The sequence below is a fragment of the Ammospiza caudacuta genome, chromosome 11 (assembly GCF_027887145.1).
Source record: "Ammospiza caudacuta isolate bAmmCau1 chromosome 11, bAmmCau1.pri, whole genome shotgun sequence".
NCBI lineage: Eukaryota > Metazoa > Chordata > Aves > Passeriformes > Passerellidae > Ammospiza > Ammospiza caudacuta.
In genome coordinates this window covers 17,249,228-17,268,363 of record NC_080603.1, presented here as the reverse complement: position 1 = coordinate 17,268,363, position 19,136 = coordinate 17,249,228, and the positions used below count along the sequence as shown (strand labels likewise).

Genomic DNA, 19,136 nt, shown 5'->3' with positions numbered 1-19,136 from the left:
AGGTTCAAAACCAAGAGGAGAGGCTGGGCTGTGCATGCTCAGTCTCAAGCCTGGGTCTTGCTCTCCTCGGGAGCTCGTGGCTTTTCCCCAGTGGTAAGTCAAACCTGGGTGTTTTGGTTTAAGCCCTTTCTAAGAAAGATTGCTTGCAGTGGAAGGTGGTATTTGGGGTGAGAAGTGTTGCTGTGTTGCAATAGTTGAGTTTAATGGCTTTCTGTCATTGTTTCCTGGGGTGGTGAGTGGCTTGTTTGCTTTATCTTTAATGTCCTTAATATGAAGGTAGGAAAGGGGGTAATGTGGTGAAGAATGTAAGGATCTGCTTAGACTGAGCAGTGGGAGCAGAAATGGGCTTGTTTTCTCTCCACTTCACCACCACTTTTATGTCATGCTTGGCCAAGCCGTCAGGTCTTTGTTTCCTCCCATGATGGGACACTCACCTCCAGGGAAAGGCAACAGCAGTGTGGCCACAGCTTATGAGAAACAAATACTGTGCTCTTCCTTTTTTGGAAGGGTGAGTTGGTTTTGGTTTGGGATTTTTTCTGTAAATTCTGAAATGGAGTGCTGTGTGGGCACAGCTACAGGTGCGTGTTGCTGTTATTGCCATGTTTTCAGAGATGTCACTCATCAGTGGGGTGGCAAGGGGGATCAGCTGGGGCACATCCCCACTCAGGGGCTGTAACACAGCTCTGCTGGGGCAGTGCTCGCTCAGGAGGCAGCACAATAATCACTGTGCCTGGGGCTCCAGCCCACCTAGTGAATTTGGAGAAGTGCTTTCACCTGGGCTCTGGGCTGCTCCTGTTTCAGCAGATAAATGGGAGCTCAGTGGGAGGGCACGGCTGCCTGAAGCCTGTCCTGGGATCCTCCAGCTCAGTGTGCCAGCACTGCACGAGGGAACACTGCTGCTCTTGGTGAGGTGCTGCTTCTGGGAGAAGGCTTAACTTGCTATTAATAATCCCCTGGTGGTTTTTAAAGGAGGGGCTTGTGGATGCAATGTCCTATTCAGCTTACAGTTTGATGGGGGCTGTAAATCCCCCTGTAGTTCCTGGTGCAGTTAGTGCTTTCTGTTTGTGAAAAGCATCCTGCCAGATTGTTCAGCAGTTGGTGTGGGGACCTTGCAGACTTTGAACAGAGACAACCTAGACAAGATTTACTGCTATGCCTTGTTCTGTTCTAGTCAGTATTTTGGTATAAGAGGTTGTGTTCAGTAGTGCTATTTCCTGTGATGGCCTTTGGGATGATCAGATGTAGGTAAAAGGGATGTTGTTTAATGCTTGTTAATAAAAAAAAAGCATCTGGTTCATAGAAGCAATTTAAGCAATGCAATCTTATATTTAAATTTAGGCACTCAACAGTTATTTTGCTGAAAGTAGAGCATTTGCTGATGTGGGAAAAGACAATTAACTAAGGTAGTGAAATTTATGCACAGATTTTATATAGACTTTAGCTGTTATTTTTCAGTGGAAATTCTGACACTTAAGTATGTGTTTGGTAGAACGAAGCTTCTCTTTGTTGAAGGCTGTTAGTTAAGGAAAATAGCTCTAGGTTTGGATTTTGTTGAGACCACAGGGAAGGGTATAGTTTATCTTGCATGCAGCTCTGTGCTGAGGTTGGTTTTCTTGCCTTTTAGATGCTCTTTCCCATCTGAAACCAAGCTGAGCTTACTGTAATGCTATGGCCTTGTCACAGCTGCCTTGCCAAGGCTGACTGCCTGATCTTGCCGCCTTCTTTGGAAATAGAGCTGTACAGGTGGTAAAGGTGTTGAAGGAGTCTCTGTGAAAACATTAAGCAGTAGATTCCTTGGGCTTTGTATAGGGAAATGTGCCTTTTTGGTCATCAGGTAAAATCTGGCAATGCTTTTCCTAGAATCACTAAGCTAGGAGCTTGTCTGGCTACAGGGATAAAGATGCTGTAGCTGGAAAGTGCTCCCCTCTAGAGAAATTCAGAGTTGTGTTTAGCAGAGGGATGCAACAGCTGTGTCCTTAGGTGGAGCAGTGCTTTCCAACAGCTCTGTTAGCTGCAAAGGTGTAGAGGAACAAACCTGGCTGTATCTGTTTGTGCAGCTGGTATCTCCTGCACTGCTTGGTTGGGGCAGGTTTGTGGAATTGCATCTGAACAGCATCCCCAGGAGCAGAGCAGGCAGGGTGAACTGCGACACTTTGAGACAGAACTTTGCCCAAAGCTGGGGCGTGCTGAGGCATGCAGGAACCTTGTTGCACTGAGGTTTTTTTGAAGGAAAGGTCTCTGAGAGAGGTCTGGTTTGGTATAACTCTTTTTTTCATTAATGTCAGTTCCTGTCTGTGTAGTAATGAAATGTGATTTTTAGTGTACAAGTCAAAAGCAGTTGTTATAAGCGGGAAATAATTGTTAGAAATGAGCACTTTGATGGTTTGAGAGAACCCATTGTGGGGTTTCTCTGCCCATTCCTGGTGGTCAGGACTGGGTGCAGGGTGTTGAGCAATGCCTGTGGTCTGTCTGGGTGTACAGCAGAGGAGGTTGCAGGGCTTCCCACTGTGCTCCTCCAAGGCTCGTGGTGGCATTGATCTGCAGTTTATATGACAGGCTTTAGGCCAGAGCTATTCTTCTGGGTTTCAATGTGGCATTCTTGAAAGTGCCTTACCTGACTGAAAGGCTGAAAGGAGCAATTTTGGGTTCTTTGTGGGATAACTGCTGTTCTCAGAGGATTTGTGATTATTTTTTCACATGAAGTGTGAGCATGTGCTCCCATCTGTGAGGCAGAGCTATTACCCATGCATTTCTGCCTTTCATTTTTGTTTCTGGCTGTTTCTGAACTTTTAAATTATGCTGGAAGTTTTTTCCCTAATCACAAAAAGGATGAGGGACTGAAGTGATGCTTTCACCTATTTTGAGGCATGCCCAGCACTGGCTCCAGGGGGCTTTTAAGCCACTTTTATTTCCTTTAGCTTAGAATAACAATGTGCTCTTTTTTAAGAGCATGGAGTTCTGTGGACAGCAGAGGTGAGGAAAGCCCAGATTTTTGGAGACCAGAGTCATCCTCAAAATGAAAGAGGCTATAAAAATTCAGTAAAGAGTGCTAGATACCTCTATGACAGCAGCCAGAAGTAAATACTTCAGGAAAAGTGGAGTATAAGCACTATAGTGTGATCCTGCCTCTGAAACACTCTTTCTTAATTTTGGCAGCTTAATAAATTAGGGTCTTCCATGCAATTTTAGACCATTGTGTTAATCAGGACCAATATGTGCCAAACCAAATATTAGTTCAAGTCTCTTTGGAATTCAGTTGTAACCTTGGCTCCTGCCATGGCCATTCCCCTGGCAGAGAATGTGGTTGTTCACTTGCATTGTGCTGAAAAACTCTTCATATGGAAATTTTGCAGGACACCCCCAACCCTGTAGCAGGAAAGGTGGTCACCTGCCTCATACTCTGAAGCTGAACTGAGAGTTTTTGTCAACTGCAAATATAGTGGAGAAATTCCTCCCACCCCCTTTACATCTGTCAAGTATTTTGACATGGGTCTAAAAGCTGCTGTGTTTGAATTTAGAAATTGGCCAGTGGGATGAGAATGTGCAGCTGTGGAAGGCATGAGTGCTCCAGCTCTGTCACTGCTCCTCTTGGGCCCACCTATTTCTGTGAGGCTTGTGGGAGCTTAAGGGGATAAAAATGGCCAAGGTAATTAGCAGATCTGCTGGAAATCAGTTGGTCTGGCTCAGAAATTGGTGGAGGTGAGAAGGCAGTAGACAAGCAGATAAAATCTGATGTCATTTAACTTATTTCTTTAGAAAAGAAAACAAAAATATTATTTTATTATTATTATTAAAAAAAAGAGGAAAATAACCAAAAAAAACCCAAACCAAGCAAAACTACAATCCAATACTTAGTTCATGACCTCAGCTGCAGTGGCTGGGTGTAGAAGTCACCTAAATCATTCAAGGGCATGCCGTTTAGACAGGCAAACAGCCTGGGACAGTGGAATCCCACATTGCTTAGCTGCTTCACCCACTGCGAAGACTACCTGCTTCATATGGGAAATTGAGTATTTGAGGGAAAAGGGAAAATGGTTTGTTTGGGATTTTTGGTTTGTTTCTTTTTTTATTTTTTTTTTTTTAAGAATCTCTGGGATTTAATGACACAACATCCCAGTGGACTCTGATGGGTATTTAACTTACTGGGAAGGGTGGCCAAATTCTCTCCCATCTAAATGCAGCATCTGCAGCAGTGTGGAATGTGTGTTGTACAGCTGTGAATGTCTCAGGCATTCAGCGTGTCTCCTTTTTCACACAATAGCTTCTATTTATGGGTTTTCATTGAGCTGGACACATGAATTCAACATGTCTTTTTGTGTGTTTTTCTTTTGGTTTGGTTTTTTTTTTTTTTTGTTTTTATTTTTGTTTTTTTTTTTTTGCCTTTGTTTTTTAAGGTTTGTAGAAACTCCGAGCCCTTTCTCCTGGAAGGAGAGTTACTACCGGTCAGCCATGTCCCAAAGCTCTCAGCCCAGGGAATTCCTCAGCCCAGAGGTGATCCAGCACATCTGGGACTTCCTGGAACAGTAAGTAACCCTTATGTGGAACCTATGGAAGGTGTTTTAGGGCAGGATGCCTCTGTAATTAGGCTGCTCAGGGATTGATGCTGGGGAGTTTGGAATCCTGTACGTGTTGATCAGCTATGGCTGTGCTGGTTGGATGTGTCAGTCTGTGGTGTCTGACAGTTCTGGAGCTCCCCAGAGGGCCTGCACCCAGCTGTGGGCACCAAGTGCAGGGTCAGCAGTGGCACTGATTGTCTGCCAGGCCTCTGGTGCCTGAGCTGGCTGCTTCCTGTGAGCGTGGTTGGCGTTTCCCCTCAGGAATGGGCTCATCACTCTGTGTCCAGGCTGCGTGTTTGCCCCTTGCTGATGCCAGGGAGGGAGAGGAGGTGAAGATGGCGCAGAGTTTGCCCTGTCAGGTCCATTGGTGGAAAGAAAGCTGACTCTGTTCCCATTCCTGACTTGCCATGACTGATACTGAAACAATCACTGCTGTAAATCCTCCATGAGCTCTGTCTTTGAGTGATTTGACTCCTCTGCTCTTGCCTCAGAGCGAGTGAAGTGTTCCTCAGGGCCCTGTCCTGTTTGGGGCTGCTGTAGTACAGTGGTGAGGAGGGGGCTGCTCCTCAGTAATTCCTGACTTTGCCATGAGACTGGCTCGTGGTAATGCCCAAGTCCTGGGCACAGGGGACGGGGAGGAAGGTGGTGGGGTGGTGGAAAACAGAACTTGGCCAGCTTTAACTCCATTACTGTGTTTTTCCAGGCCAATATGCTCGGTTCAGCCAATTGATTTAAACTTCATTGATGGCCCATCAGAAGATGGCTCCACAAACAAAATTGAGATCAGCATGGATTGTGTCCGGGTGCAGGACACCGAGCTGAATGACCCAATGTGGGTGAGTAATGAGGAACTTCCTCAACCTTTGGGGGCAGAAGGGAAGTTTTTGCAGGAGCTCTTCCAGCTGCATTGCCCCAGGGCCAGCTTCCCACCTTGGCTGGCTCCACACCTGCTCTTCTCCTGCAGCAGCAGTGGCAGGAGAGAGGGCTGAGGCAGCTGAACTGGCAGGAGAGCTGAGGAGCCTCTTGCACAGGCTGCTCGACCATCCCTGCACTCTCCCTGCTTAGAGCTAGTTTGACCTCATGGTTAAAATAATTCTGCGCACGGCTGAATTTTGCTGACCAAGGCCAGGGGTTCTTCACTAGTATTTCTTCTCTTGAGGGTCATATATGAATGAAAACTTGTTTTAGACTGTAGTTGAGTTCCTTTCCCCTCCAGTTTCTTAAGACTAGAGAGTGTTTGTAATGAGTCTTGGCCATGGGTGTCTCAGGGGTATGGCTCAAGGCTGGAATGCAGATGAGGCACTGGTGCTTGCTGGTTCATTGCCTTTGGCACTAACAGACTGGCTCTTTCTTAGCAGTAGCTCTTCTGAAGAAGCCAGGTGCTTTTCTTGCAGGCTGGAGCAGGAGGTATTTCTGGAGTTTGAGCTGCTCATGTCCTGTTTCTGTTCTTCCTGGGTTTTGTGTACTTTGGGGTAAAGATAAAGTGTAGTTTGAAATTTGTGTTGGTATCTGTAAATTTTGTTTCTCAGGATGTTTCCATCCTGAGAAGCTGATGCTGTTTAATTCCCTGGCTAATCAACCACAATTTTTGATGTGCCCAGTGATGATGTGTTGGCAGTCTGTGACCTGGAGGATTGTGTCTGCAAGGAAGGAGCTCCTGGGTCACTCTGGTTGCACTCCCTGGTGACAGGAGGTTTGGCCTGTCAGTGGTGTGACTGCTGGGGAGGCTGCAGTGCTCTTCCCTTTCCAGGAAGGTTGCAAAGGGTTAAAAAGTTGCTTTGAGGTTGGGTATGTGCCTGGATAATATGGTGAACTAATCCAAGTGCACAAGGAGAGGTGACCTACCTCATGTCTGGTTATCTTTTGATTCAGCATTTGCTGGGGTGCAGGCCTTCCATCAGCATCTAGATTTTGGCTTTTTCCACTATTAGAGCACAGCTCCAGTGAAATGGTATCTCCTCAATAGTCCAAAAGATTCTCCATGTTTACAGGAGATTTCAGCTTTTCAAAGTGGACTATAAGGGTCTGTTTGAACCATGTCCTCCTAAAAACCAATTCCTAACAGTTTAAAGGTCATTAGCAGTAACTTTCCTCCTTCCATACTGAAATCTGGATTTGTGGCATTGAGCACAAGCTCACCTCCCATCTCCTGTCCCTCCAGGCTGCCTGCAGAGCCCTGTGGTGGCTGCTGGGCTCACTGAAGGCCTATTCAGTCTCCCCCTGCCTCAGTGGTGCAGTGAAACATGAATGGAAAGTCCCTTCCCCTTGTTCTCTCTGAGCACTGCTGCCTGGGAAGGGGACAAGAAGCTTTCTCTATGCAATTACTTCTTGCTGATGATGAGTTTGAGCCCAGCCTTGCAGGAGGCATTTCTGGAGAGGCCAGGCTGCAGGGTGACTTCTTTTTCAGAAGTGTTTTTCACTGATGTGACAAGCTGAAGTGGGAGTGGGGAAATTCCATCCCATCCTCACCCTTACTGTAAAGGCAGCAGCTCGGAGTACATTAATGTATGTACATTAATAAATGTTCCAGTTTGTCTTCTAGTGGAAGACAGCACCTTCTCTCAGTTGAATGCTGGACAAAAGCCTTCACAAAGCAAAATATGCACTGCAAACCTGTGCAAACAGCCTGTCTTTTAAAATGAGGAAAGCTCTTTTTACTCCCCTTACCACCACCACCACCTCCCTATAAATTTGCAAACATCCCTGACAGGTGACAACTCCCCTTGCAGAGAAGTCTGTGTTTGCTTTGCTGTTTCTGGGGCTCGAAGCGGCTGCAGCTTTCATTGGCAGAGAATGTGTAGCCTGGGGCAAGGTGTTTGCTTTAATCTGAAATACCTTACAACTCTCTTCCCCTCCAGCTTCTCTTTTCCTTCGGATGGCTGCGGGGCACGAGCTTCCCTTGCACCTGTCTCTCCTGTAACCTCAGCCATGTCACTCCCAGACACGAGGTGCTGCACGCAGCTGATTGCAGCAAAGGGTTGAAGAGGGCAGATAAACACAAAGGAATGCAGCAGAAACAGAGGGGCCCGGGGAGATGAGTGCTGAGATCAAGGCAGAGTGCTTTATAGTATTACATTTGTCTTAGGAAAAGAGCAAGGCCAGGTTTTCTCCAAAATGCAACACCATGTGAGACTTAAATCAGTGCAGAGCAGTTAAGAGTGGTTTATTTAAAGCAATTGTCCTTGTGTGGACTTTAAAGCACTTCCAGTCAGCTTTTAAAATAAGATTTGCCCCTTCTTGCAATTTGTCTGAAAAGTGAAACTTGCAAAGGAAATGTATTAAAAGATGCTCATCCTTGAGCCTAAGAGTTGTGTTGGTGGAACCTGTGATTTTTAATTTTTTTTTTATTATTTGACTTTTGGGAGTACAAGTGCTTGTTCCCAACAGAGCTAGTAGTGGGGAAGGAGCTGCAGAGCCTGAAAAAGCTGCCCCACAAGTGGGCTGGAAAATGAGCACGAGTCCTGCCCTGTTGAACACCCATCAGTTGTGTTCATTGCCTTGAAAATGCAGCTCTTTGGGGAGAAGGTTGGGTGACACAGAAATCCCTCTTGTCTGGGCTGTAGCCCTGTCTTTTGCTGAGACCTTGCAGTTCTCATGCACTTGTTTTGAGGAAGAAATAATCTGTGCCTGTGTAAGAAAGGGGTAAGAGAAACTGGTGATCTGCAGTAGCTTGGGATGAAGAGATCTGAAGGGGGGCAGGAAGAGGTTTCTGGCTCTGGTATAACATTAGAGTCAGCAACCTTCCCCAGCTGTGTGACAAGCTCTTTCACAATGTCCTGGGTGGCCTGTCCTGGCTGTCAGCTGTGGCCTTTCCTGTCCCCTGGTGTGAACCACAGGCAGCCTGGGAAACCCCAGCAAAGATCTGCCTTCTTTGCATAACTGGAGCGAAGGGCCGGTGATCCCTGTGGGTGTGGAGAGCACTTACTCTGTGCCATGGCCCTGGTGTGGGATGGAGGTGCGGATGGCCAGGAAGGGGAGTTGCATGTGTGTCCTTGTGGGCCTCCTGCCATTCATTGAGTGTACCAGAGAAGGTGATCCCCAGCCTGTCCTCTGATCAAGGATGTAGCCAGCAGCTGTGGGGTGATGTCTGGTTCCCTGCATTCAGGATGAACACTGATTGCAAAGTCTGTATCCTGCAGTGCTAGAAATCAGGTAATGTTACAGCAGTTTTATATTTGTGTCTGACTGGTTAAATGCCCTGGAGCATCAGGGAGGAGAGGTCTGGAGATCCCTCTCTAGGAGTGGGTGTGTGGCAGTGCAATAACCCCTGCATTGTCCTGAAGCCTTCTTAGTACTGTCAGCCTGCTCTACCAGGTGCAAAGTTGCTTTCTCTTACCGTGTCTCAAAAGTCCTACAAACTCGTTGATGCTAAGAGATGCTGGTCTGGACCCAAAGCTGCTTTGGGCTAAGGATTTCAGCAAGAGCCTCGTGTAAAGTAAAAGTGTTATTTGAGGGGTTGGCAGAGTTTGTAAATCTTCTGCCACCACCCCAGCAGTGTGGCCAGGCCCGGGATGGTGCTGGCAGGAGCTGGAGTGCTGTCCCCAGGGATGGAGCAGCTCATCCCCTCCCCCTGTACATACCTTCCTGTCATGCCCCTGAGCGAGCCCAGCGTCCTCTCTCCCCAGCCCCTTGCCTAACCAGTTCAGCGGAATGCCTGCTCCCCAGACACTGCCTGGTCAGAGTTTTCTTAACCTGGATCCATCCCTCCCCATAAAAGGCAGAGAGAATTCCTTGTTTTTTTTTTTTTTTTAAATTTATTTGTTCTCCATCTTCTGCAAATAATTGTGGGGTTTTGCTGTGTGTGGCTTGATCAGGCAGTGCTGAGCAGTGTGTGGGGTGGGTTTCTAACCTGGGGATGGTGGTGTGTGTAGGGCTGGGTTTGGGTGTACAGCTTCATGGGCTGTGGGTGTCCCAAGCGTGGTAGCTACAGAAATTTTGGAAGTGCAGTGTGTGTTTTGTAGTTTTAAAACTGAGAGCTTCAGTTCTGTGTCTCTGCTGTTCTCCTTTATGCACAGAGGTGGAGGTAAAAGTAGGGTGGATAGACTGGATGCATCTTGTGCAGGAAATTGAGGTGTTGATGCTCTCAGCCTCAGTGCTTTTATCGATGATAAAAAGTTAGAGTTGGTATCTGATGCTTCCCAATGGAAACAAGCAACCTTTCCCATATTTAATCTGCTGCAGGCTCATGAAAGTGCCACCAAACCACCTTGTACACAATACAAGGACCTGGGAATCCAGGCTGCAGCCCAGCAAGCTGTAGAGGAGCTGTTCTGGCCCAAGGTGGCTGCTGGCTCTCTTGTCTGTGCTCTCAGCCTTAGCACCATGTAAATCAGTAATTCATATTTGATGGCCATGCACAGAATTCCTGGTTCCCATCATGTGGGAGCTGTGGTCAGGACCAGCACCTGATGGACAGACACAAAAAGCTCCCTCCCTCCTGTCCTGCATGACTGCTGCATTCTATCCAATGCTTTAATGTGCAGGCTCTGAACTCTGTTAATTTTAATTGCTTCTTCAAAGTGTTTTTCTGATCAGGAGAAGAGAGCTGCACTTGTTGCAAGGTAATGGCTGAAGAAACAGATGGAAGCTGGTTGTGGGGTGGAAGGATGTCCCTCTGTGCCCACAGCAGGGCAGGGAGCTGATGTGGTGACAGTGCAGGAATGGTGCCTCTGTGCAGGGACTGGCTAACATATGATGTGTGCTGCCACGGGCTCTGGCAGCTGCCACAGCCCTGCATTTTGTTGGGAAAATGGTTTTGCACCTGGAGGATGAGGCTGATTTGATAAGGAGGTGCAGCAAAGTGCCTTGTGTGGCCATCCATTTCCATGCCTAAGTATTCCAGGACTGACCATAGCAGAGAAGGAAGGAAGGACTTTGTACAGCACAGGGATGTGATCAAAGCTTTTATTACTGTCTGGCTTTTGTTTGAGAGAGTTTGAGGCTTGCCAAGTTTCTCTTCTTTGTGGTTATTTATTCATTCCATAGCTGTGCAAAGAAAGTTGAGATTATGCAAAGACATTTCCATAATGAGCAAAGGCATTATTCTATTGGAAGCTTCCCTGCAGCACCTCTCCTGTTTGCAGTTGAACTCAGAAGCTCTCCTAATTTAGGCTTGGCTTTGTAAGCCTGCTGATGTTTAATCTTCTGCTGCGTAGGTTCCTCCAAATGATGTAATCATCACGTTTAGGCCTGCAGATCCAGATCTAGAAATGGTCAGTTCTTTCAGATAAGAATGAATGTGAAGAATGTATCTGTATGTTCAGAGTCTGAAGACTTCTTGTGTGTAGCAGGGCTCTAAAGACATTTATATGTCTTTTAAATATTTTTTCCCTAGATCCCTTTGCTGTGCTATTGGGCCCTAGTTCTGGCTGTAGACCAGGGATGGGTACATTTCTTCTTGTAGGAATGTAGCCAGTTGTGAGTAGTATCCTTAAACCAAGTCTTTTGTTTTTAATGTCACTCCCCAGGATTCTCAATGGTACTAAAGAAAACTAATGGGTGATTTTTGTGCTGTGTGCTCATTTTAGAAGCATATTTAAAATTCCTTTAAATATGTCTTCCCTTTCAGCATCTTGCTGTACACTCATCTTGGGAAGGAATAAACTAATTTTAAGCTGAAAAGCACAAACCTACAGGGTTTGTCACAGTGAAATGGGGTGTTTCAGGGGGTGTGGCTTTAACTCCCCAACTCTAGTGCTCTGAGCACCTGATGTGGAAGAATGTGGTAACTGGATTTCTCTGACTATATGCAAATGCCTCCAAATAAAAGAAGCAGTCATTTCAGAAAACATCTTCCTCAAGCAGCTAGGCCTGCCTCCAGAGGTTTCCATGGTGCTACACGTGCTCCTTGAGCAAGTATGGAGCAATAGTATGTTAGTGCTTATTTTACATCTTTAAAAGGTCTGCACAAACACCTAATTAAAAAGCATCTTGATCTTGAAACAATAGGTTGTTGGCACTTTCTCCTCTGGAGAAAGTTTAAGTCTTATGCTATCTTGATGGGAACTTCACTCATTGTTTCTATCTAGGTGATAGGATCCTCTTTTTCCCCCAGAATTCACCTTCCTCTGGATGTTTTGTTTGTTTTGTTATTTTTTGTTGGGTTGTTTTTTTAAAATTATAAACCAAATTGTGTGAAGAAGGAAAATGAGGTCCTTTTCTCTTGTTAGCTGGAAGGGTGATGAATTGAGCTGTCCATGTCCAGCCAAATGGAAACTCTGTGCAGCTTTGTGGTACCCCTCCTTGTGGGGTGAGGTGAATAGAGAATGGGAAGCACCTCACAGTGCTGTTTCCAGCTGCAGAGCTGACCATGCCAGGGAGGGATTTCTCCTTCCAGACTTAGACAAACCCGGAGCACAGCCCTGGGAGTGTCCTGCTCCCCTTCCTTGTCCAGCACAGCCAAGTGTCTGTGCTGCAGCCAGCTGTGGGGTGTAGCTTTTGCTTTAAAAGTTCTCTCTTGCATTAATTGGGATTCTTGCTTTGAAGAGAGTCTCAGGCATCCAAAGTCTCACTATATATGTTGCTTTGTGGTTCTGCAGATTCTGCCCACAGTCCTCTTAATGACTATTATTTTTTCCCTCCAATATTTCACGAGGAGACTTCTGGACTAGGTAATGTTTTCTACTGAATGAATTTCTACCACCTGCTTTCCACTTCACTGTCACTGATTTGATAGCACTGAAATTAATGAGGGAATGAATTGTCAGGCAGTCACAAAAAATTAAATCTGTCTCTGTGAAGTGTAGATTTAAGGAGTGGTTTGTGGCCTGGGTTCATTTGCTCACTGCTGACTGAACTCTTCTCTAATCAGCAGCTGAATTTGCAGAGATTAATGAGAGATCAAAGGAGTGTTCAGTAACAAATATAACTGTCACTCTAAAAAGTGTGGACTTCTATCTCCAGTCTGTTTAAATAAAAGGAAAATGTACTCTGAAGCACTTTTATTCCTCCTTGAGAGGGTGGATGGGTATAGTGGACCTCATGGTGATGTCCAGACTGGATTAAAATTAAACAAGAGTGAAGCAAAAATGATCAATCTTCTGGGGAAGACCACTGCAAAGTGCAGCCTTTCTTCATAGGAAAAAAGGCTTCCTGCCTTGGGAAGTGTGTTGCACTCCAGAGCACCTGGGCAATATTGGATAACAGTGATGTTTTAATAGGAGAACTGTGAATGGCCATAGGTTGCAGGGTCAGGATGCAACCAGGAATTTGGAAGACTCTTCTTGAATTATTGCTAAGTGGTAACTTTCTTTTAAATACTGGATTATTGTAAAAGGGCTTGGGTGGGAGAGAGTTGGCAGCTGAGCAGAGGCTGGTTAGAAGGAGCTGCTGTGGTTGTGCATTTAGAAACAGTGGTGCATTTCAGGAGATCTGTCTGTAGTTTATATAAGATAAGGGACTTTCCCCTCATCTGCTTGTGCAAGAACAGCCCTGGTCTGTCAACAGTTGCTCCTTTCTCTGAGTGAAAACAAAAGCTCTGTAATCTGTTGCTATCTCCTTCTCCCTTTCCCTGGCTGAAGTGCTTGGTCTCTGGGGATGTAGGTTTGTGCCATGACCCTGTCCTGTCTCTAGCTGGAGGGATGAGACTGTTTATGCCAATTAGGATCAATTTTCATGAATTTTCTTGTGTAACTTCCTCTCTCTTAACTTTTGAAAAATATTTTATAAATGTGGGGAGTTGGGGGTGGTCAATCATACTGTGCTGAGCATCCAGAGATCCTTGTGAGGCAAAAATGCAGTTTGAGTGCTGAGGGTTGTTACTCCAACCAAAGAGCTTCCCTGGCTTGAGCCCCTGGATGCATCTGCATGCATGAGTGTCTACTGACCCGTGGGTTTGCATTCATCAGTGTGACACTATCTGCAGGCTGGTAGTTTTGTAAGCTTATGTGCAGCCTTGCCAAGATATGTGTCCATATAGTTTTACCTCTAAGCTTTCATAGTGAAAGTAAATTCCTCTAAAAACAATCACTAGGGTACAGTAAAAGTGGGAAAATTAGATTAAAGATGTGCCAGGAATAAGCAGAAACATTTTTTGATAAATGATCTGTATGCTTTTTCTGCCTCCTATGCCATACCCCAGTTGTGGGAGGCCAGTCACTGCTGGCACTTGGGTGCGAATGACCCTTGTTGGGGCTACAGGGTTTTTGGTTGTGCAGACAGTGAGGAAGGTGTGGGTACCTTGCATCACCTTGGCTGGAGAGCTGAATCTCTCCGGAGGAGTGTCTTGCTCTCTCTCATTAAATGGAGCTCAGCAGCCCGAGGGCAGAGGCCCAGGGGCTGCGTGAGCCCTTCCTAAACCAATATTGCACAGCGGTTGTGAAGGGAACTGGTTTTGTTTCACAATTCCTTTCCACCTTCCCTCTCCCTGCTCCCCCACCACGTAGCGTTATCTCTTGACATGATGCCATTAAGTCTCTAATTAGCCCTAGGGGTGTTCTGGGGGAGATAACGAGACTGTAGGAGCTCAAATAAGCAGCGTGTGCAGATGTTTACCCAGGGTCGGAGGGCAGGGCTGTTGTGACAGGGATTGCCTTGGGGAGGGCATGTTCCTTGGGAAGGAGAAGCCAACCTGCACCATGGGCAGAGCTAGGAGCTGGGCTCTCCTCCTGCCTTTTACCCTGCCCTTTGAAAATGTGGAGAAAAATGCAGTTAGGAGTCCTTGGAAGAAGGGATTGATCCTCAGTACTAAACACCTGCAGACAGGGTGTGTTTCTAACGTGAAGGTTTGTACATTTGAGTGCATTTCAAAGAAATTTCTGGACTTCAGACCTTCCCTGGGTCAGTGGAGAGGAGCCAGGAGGTTTGAATTTGTGCTTCAGGTGCATAGAGAGGTTTCTCTGAGAGCTGGGGGTGCCAGGTCCCTCTCTTGTGTGTGGATCAGCTGCAGTTCCATGCAGTGCTGCGATGCACACAAGGCTGTAGCCAGTCAGCAGCCAGTATGATGCTGCCTTTTATACCTCATCTCTTTTTTATTTGTTCTGTCTTGCCATAAATGGTTAGATTAAAAACAAAATAGAGGAAAGTACCTATTTCAGGGACCACATTGTTTTTCCCTCTCTTCCTTGTGGTTTGAACAATGAAGATCAACTCTGTGTGACTTTTCAAGAAGGCAGGTTGATTTTTGCTTCTTTTTTGAAAGTATTTTCTTTTGGTTCTTTAACCTGGCTTCCTGCTATTGCAGAGTATACATCTGTCCCTATAAGATCTGCACTGGAAAGGCTGTCAAAGCCAATTGGCAGAGGCTTGTTTTTTGAGCATTCAGCAGTTATTCAGAGGTAACAGGAAAAAAAAAAATCCTCCAAAAACGATGTTCTATTTTTTCCCTCCTCCTCCTGTTATCTCAGTCCTAATTTGTAAACATTTCTGAGTGAAGTGAATGTCACAGTCTGTGGTGACGCAGTCGATCCAGATGCTATTTTTGTATGAGTGGAGAGGTTTGAGCAGATTTTTTTCATTTGATCTGCAGGAAATTCTGCATGAACTGCCTAACACGCAGGCAGGTGTGCATGCACACACCCCCCTTCTACAAGAAATTACACAATCCCCCAACTAACCCTGCAGTTGTGCTAATGACATTTTTAATCATCACCATTTTGCACACTTACCTTGGGACCGGAGAGGGTTATTGAGAACTTGCCCATGTACTGGTGAGAGGAGCTGGGATGAGCCATGTAAGAGCATGGGGAAAAGCATTCAAACAAAGACTCTGAATCAGCAGTTTGGTTTAGCCAACAGCTCGTTTTGGGAACTTAGGGGTCTTGTTTGTATTTTATTTTGTTCTTCGGCATACCAGCAGGGGCCACAAAGCATTGCCAGAAGCCTTCTAGAATATCTGAGTCAGACCTGGGAGGGTTGCAGCTGAAACTTTCAAATCTAACTAGCAATTATTATTTCTAGTTTTCTACAGTATTGGAGGTAAATTACTTTAAGACTTCCTTTCCTGAGGCTGAGCTACTTTTTTAATTTCAATCCAACTAAGCATCCAGAGCATTAGTGCCAGGCTCTTCTCTTGACACTTTGTTTTCTTTGTCTTCTACTTTATTTTTTTCCTGTTTGGGGTGGTGGAAAGCTTGTTGGACTCTAAAAGCAGAGTTAAACCTTGTTCATCTGCCCTCAGTGTGCAGTTGTTCTTACAGATATGTGAAAGGAGGGCCTTTGCTTGAGTGTTTTGTTTTGTCTGATTAGGCTAATTGGTATGATAAGGCATAATCTCTGTTTACAAAGATTGTCTTGCCATGACTTCAGACATTACAGCTGATGATTCCCTTGCAGACCTGTCCAGAAGGCTCAGACAAATTATGACTATTGCTGTCCCAGAGCTGAAAACTGAGTGTGCAGTGTGAGGAGGGTGGGAGTGTCCTTTTGTTTTTATGATTCAGCCATTTAACCATATGATATTTCAGGAAATCAGGTTTTCCTCTGAGAACCCCAAAGAGATGCTGCCTGGCTGCCATTAGGTTGTTGTAAGCTCATCTATCTGAAAATTTTGTACCTGCAAAAGGAGAGAATCAAATGAGGGTCTGGGAGCTTTTCTTCCTCATGATAAGGCAGAGAGTTTCAAGCTTTACTTTTCTCTGGTGCCAGTGTGAATATTCAGGGGATGGCACCAGCCAGGAGAGCATCTTAGGAGGAGAGTGCATTTAGATCTGAAGCCAGTGAAACAAAATTTGGGTCTGTGGGGGATGAGAGGGACACACCTGTGCCTGGGCTGCAGCAGCGTTGGTGGGCACAGTGTCTGGTGCCTGCTCTGTTACCTCCTGCCACCCCTGCTGGTGTGGTGGTGTCATTTTTTGTGTCCCTTGTGGATGATGGATTTGCAAAAAGCCACTTGTCCAGCATCTGATTCAAGGTGACCGCACAGGGTAATGCATCTGAAACACTGAGCCACGTCGGGGCTGTGTGTACAGAGGGCAGGGATTTGTGCTGACATGTCAATTTATTCATGCTATATACACCTCTCCTCGTGTTTGACATGCAGATCTCTTTGGATAAACTTCCACGTATCTCTCTGTATCTGGGTGTTGCTTCACCCACAGCCACCTCCAGCCACCTGTGGGGCAGAAGATGGCAGATACCTCACACAACAATGCTGCATTAATGACCTGGAAAAGGAGGATCTTCTGAGTTTCAGAGCATAGCTATGAAAGAGGATTTTACAATGACCTGCTGAGGTTGGGAGACTTATGTACCTTCTCCTGCTGTCTCCTTCCCCTCCAGTTTTTGAACTCATGGGCCAGTATGAAAAACTGGACAGTATTTAGGGATCAAAATGGTCATCGGAGCACGGCATAATATATCCTCACTGTTAGACAGCAGAAGATCCATGGGTGACATGAATTCTTGCTTCATGTCCAGCTCTGCTTAAGCTTTGCAGTGGTGCTGCAAGGTGCCCGTTTGGCTAACGGTGCTGTGGCTGCTCCCTGCAAACTTTCCCTGGATCTCCAGATTAGCACTGGTGTGGCTTTTTGGCTTGTGCCCATCCCGGGTGAGATGAGATAATTGCAATGGGCACAGTCCCTGGTGTAAGGTGGTGCTGGGGAAGATGGGGAGGAGGGCAAGGGGCCCTGGCAGTGGTCTGTTGAGTTGTTCCTGTGCTGTGGGAAGCTGTCTGGGTGCCAAGCAGTTCTTGCTGGTAGCTCAGGAGCACTGAAGGTGTGTGTGAAGCTCAGGTGGCTCTGACCTGGACTGGGATATTGCTGGTCCTGGTAGGTCAGGAGCGCTCAGTGCTCCTCTCTGCAGCCTGTTCTGGAAAGTGCCTCCTTGCACTGTGCTCGGTGAGGAGTTGGTAAGCACTGAGAATGCTCCCAACCTTTTACTTGCACCCAGCAGCTCCGGTGAGCTGTGCTTGCAGGGTGAGAGCTACATCAGACCCCTGACTGTTGTGGCAAGGGGCTGCTGCAGGGGAAGGGGGGATACTGTAATCCTCTGCTCTGTGTTCTTGTTTCACATCCTGCCTGAAGATGGTTTTGCCCCGTTTTATTAGTGGCAGCCTTTAGGAATGTGCTGGCCGCTCCAGCCTGGAATAGGCTGGTGAGCTTGCAGCGTCCTTTAATTTGCGGAGCTGCCGTGTGCCGGGAAGGCAGCCCAGGAGCCGCCAGCCCCTGAGCAGCGCAGCCTGCTCCACATCGCTTCCATCACCCCGGAGCCCCGTGAGCAGCGCAGCCTGCTCCACATCGCTTCCATCACCCCGGAGCCCCGTGAGCAGCGCAGCCTGCTCCACATCGCTTCCATCACCCCGGAGCCCCGTGAGCAGCACAGCCTGCTCCACATCGCTTCCATCTCCCCGGAGCCCCGTGAGCAGCGCAGCCTGCTCCACATCGCTTCCATCACCCCGGAGCCCAGTCCCCCTCTGCGCGTCCGGAGAAGCCGGGGTTAAATGGTGCCCGGGGCCAGGCGTGGCAGGAGCAGCAGCCGCTCCGGGGCAAAGCGGGGAGGTGCTGGGGCTGTGTGTGGGTGGCAGCCCTGCCCAGGACCCTTGTCCCTCCCTGCAAAGCCCCTGTGGTCTGTCTCTCGCCGCCCGCGGCAGGACTCGGTATTCCCTGGCAGCGCTGGCAGTCCGCCCTTTGCGTTTCGGCAGAGCCCTGTGTGAACACCCGTGCTCAGATAAAGTTGGGAGCGCTGTCATTAGGCTGGGCCGCACTCTGCTCGGGATGTTTGGTTTCCTCTCCCCCCTCCCCAGCCCTGTGGAAAGGTGTTCTGTTTCGCCTGTCTCGGCGGCGCTCCGGGAGCAGCTGCCTTTGTTCTGCCGCGCATCCCGCTCGCCCGGCGGATCCTCATGGGGCTTGGGTGAGCCAGCCCAGCGCTGAGCTTGCACCCCGGCACCCCCGCTCTGGGGGACGCCAGGGCAGGACAGGGGGCTTGTCTGCTTGTCTAGAGTGAAATCACAGTGGGGATCTCTCCTGCAGATCTCGGCTAAGTGCTCTTCCTATCTTTTGAAAAGTTTGCCGTGGGCATCCTGTCCAGGTGGTTTTTACTGAGCAGCAGCACCCGAAAACTTGTCCCATATATTCATTTAACACCGTGAATCCCTTTGGATGGGTCGAGTCTTTTTTAACTTGTTTTTAAATCATGATGCAAGTTCGAAGCAACTGCAGAGGATGGGAAAAAATGTAGCTGGAGTGATGCCCTGCAAACACAGGACCTGTTGGCTGTGAGTGTGGATGGGAGCACACAGGTGACAGAGAATACAGCTGGGTTATGGTGCACAGAACCAGTGATTGATTCTCAGAAAGGTCCTTGGGGCTTTTGTCCCCAATCTGCACACAGCAGCAGCCAAATCCTCAGCTGCATTACCGTACCACTGGTGTCAAGCATTGCGTCTCGATCCCTTTGTGAATATTTAGGTTCTTGGTAGCAGCCAAGCCGGTCGGTGCCTGGAAAAAAACAGCCCTGGAATCTTTGTAGAAAATAAATAGGAGAAGTTTCTTGGAGCAGCTCCTTTAGAGCAATCCCATAGCTCTCTTGAATTCCTAAACTTGTAGAAAAGTGACAGGGGAAAGTTATTGTTTCTTTTCTTTTCTCTGCCTGTCTTTTCTTTTTTTCTTTTCTCTTTTTTTGGCCATTCCCCCCTCCTTCCCTTCC

General features: G+C 47.2%; 1 protein-coding gene across 2 annotated transcripts in view; it reads left to right on the top strand.

The window, feature by feature from the left end:
* Positions 1-873: 873 nt before the first annotated feature.
* Positions 874-19,136, top strand: part of TP63 (tumor protein p63) — an 83,293-nt gene continuing 65,030 nt past the window's right edge. For both annotated transcript variants that reach the window (XM_058812605.1, XM_058812604.1), the window contains exons 1-3: positions 874-905; positions 4,395-4,523; positions 5,260-5,392. In XM_058812605.1, the coding sequence (XP_058668588.1) occupies positions 4,450-4,523; positions 5,260-5,392 (207 nt within the window). In that variant the 5' untranslated portion in view covers positions 874-905; positions 4,395-4,449. The remainder of the gene's footprint in view (positions 906-4,394; positions 4,524-5,259; positions 5,393-19,136) is intronic.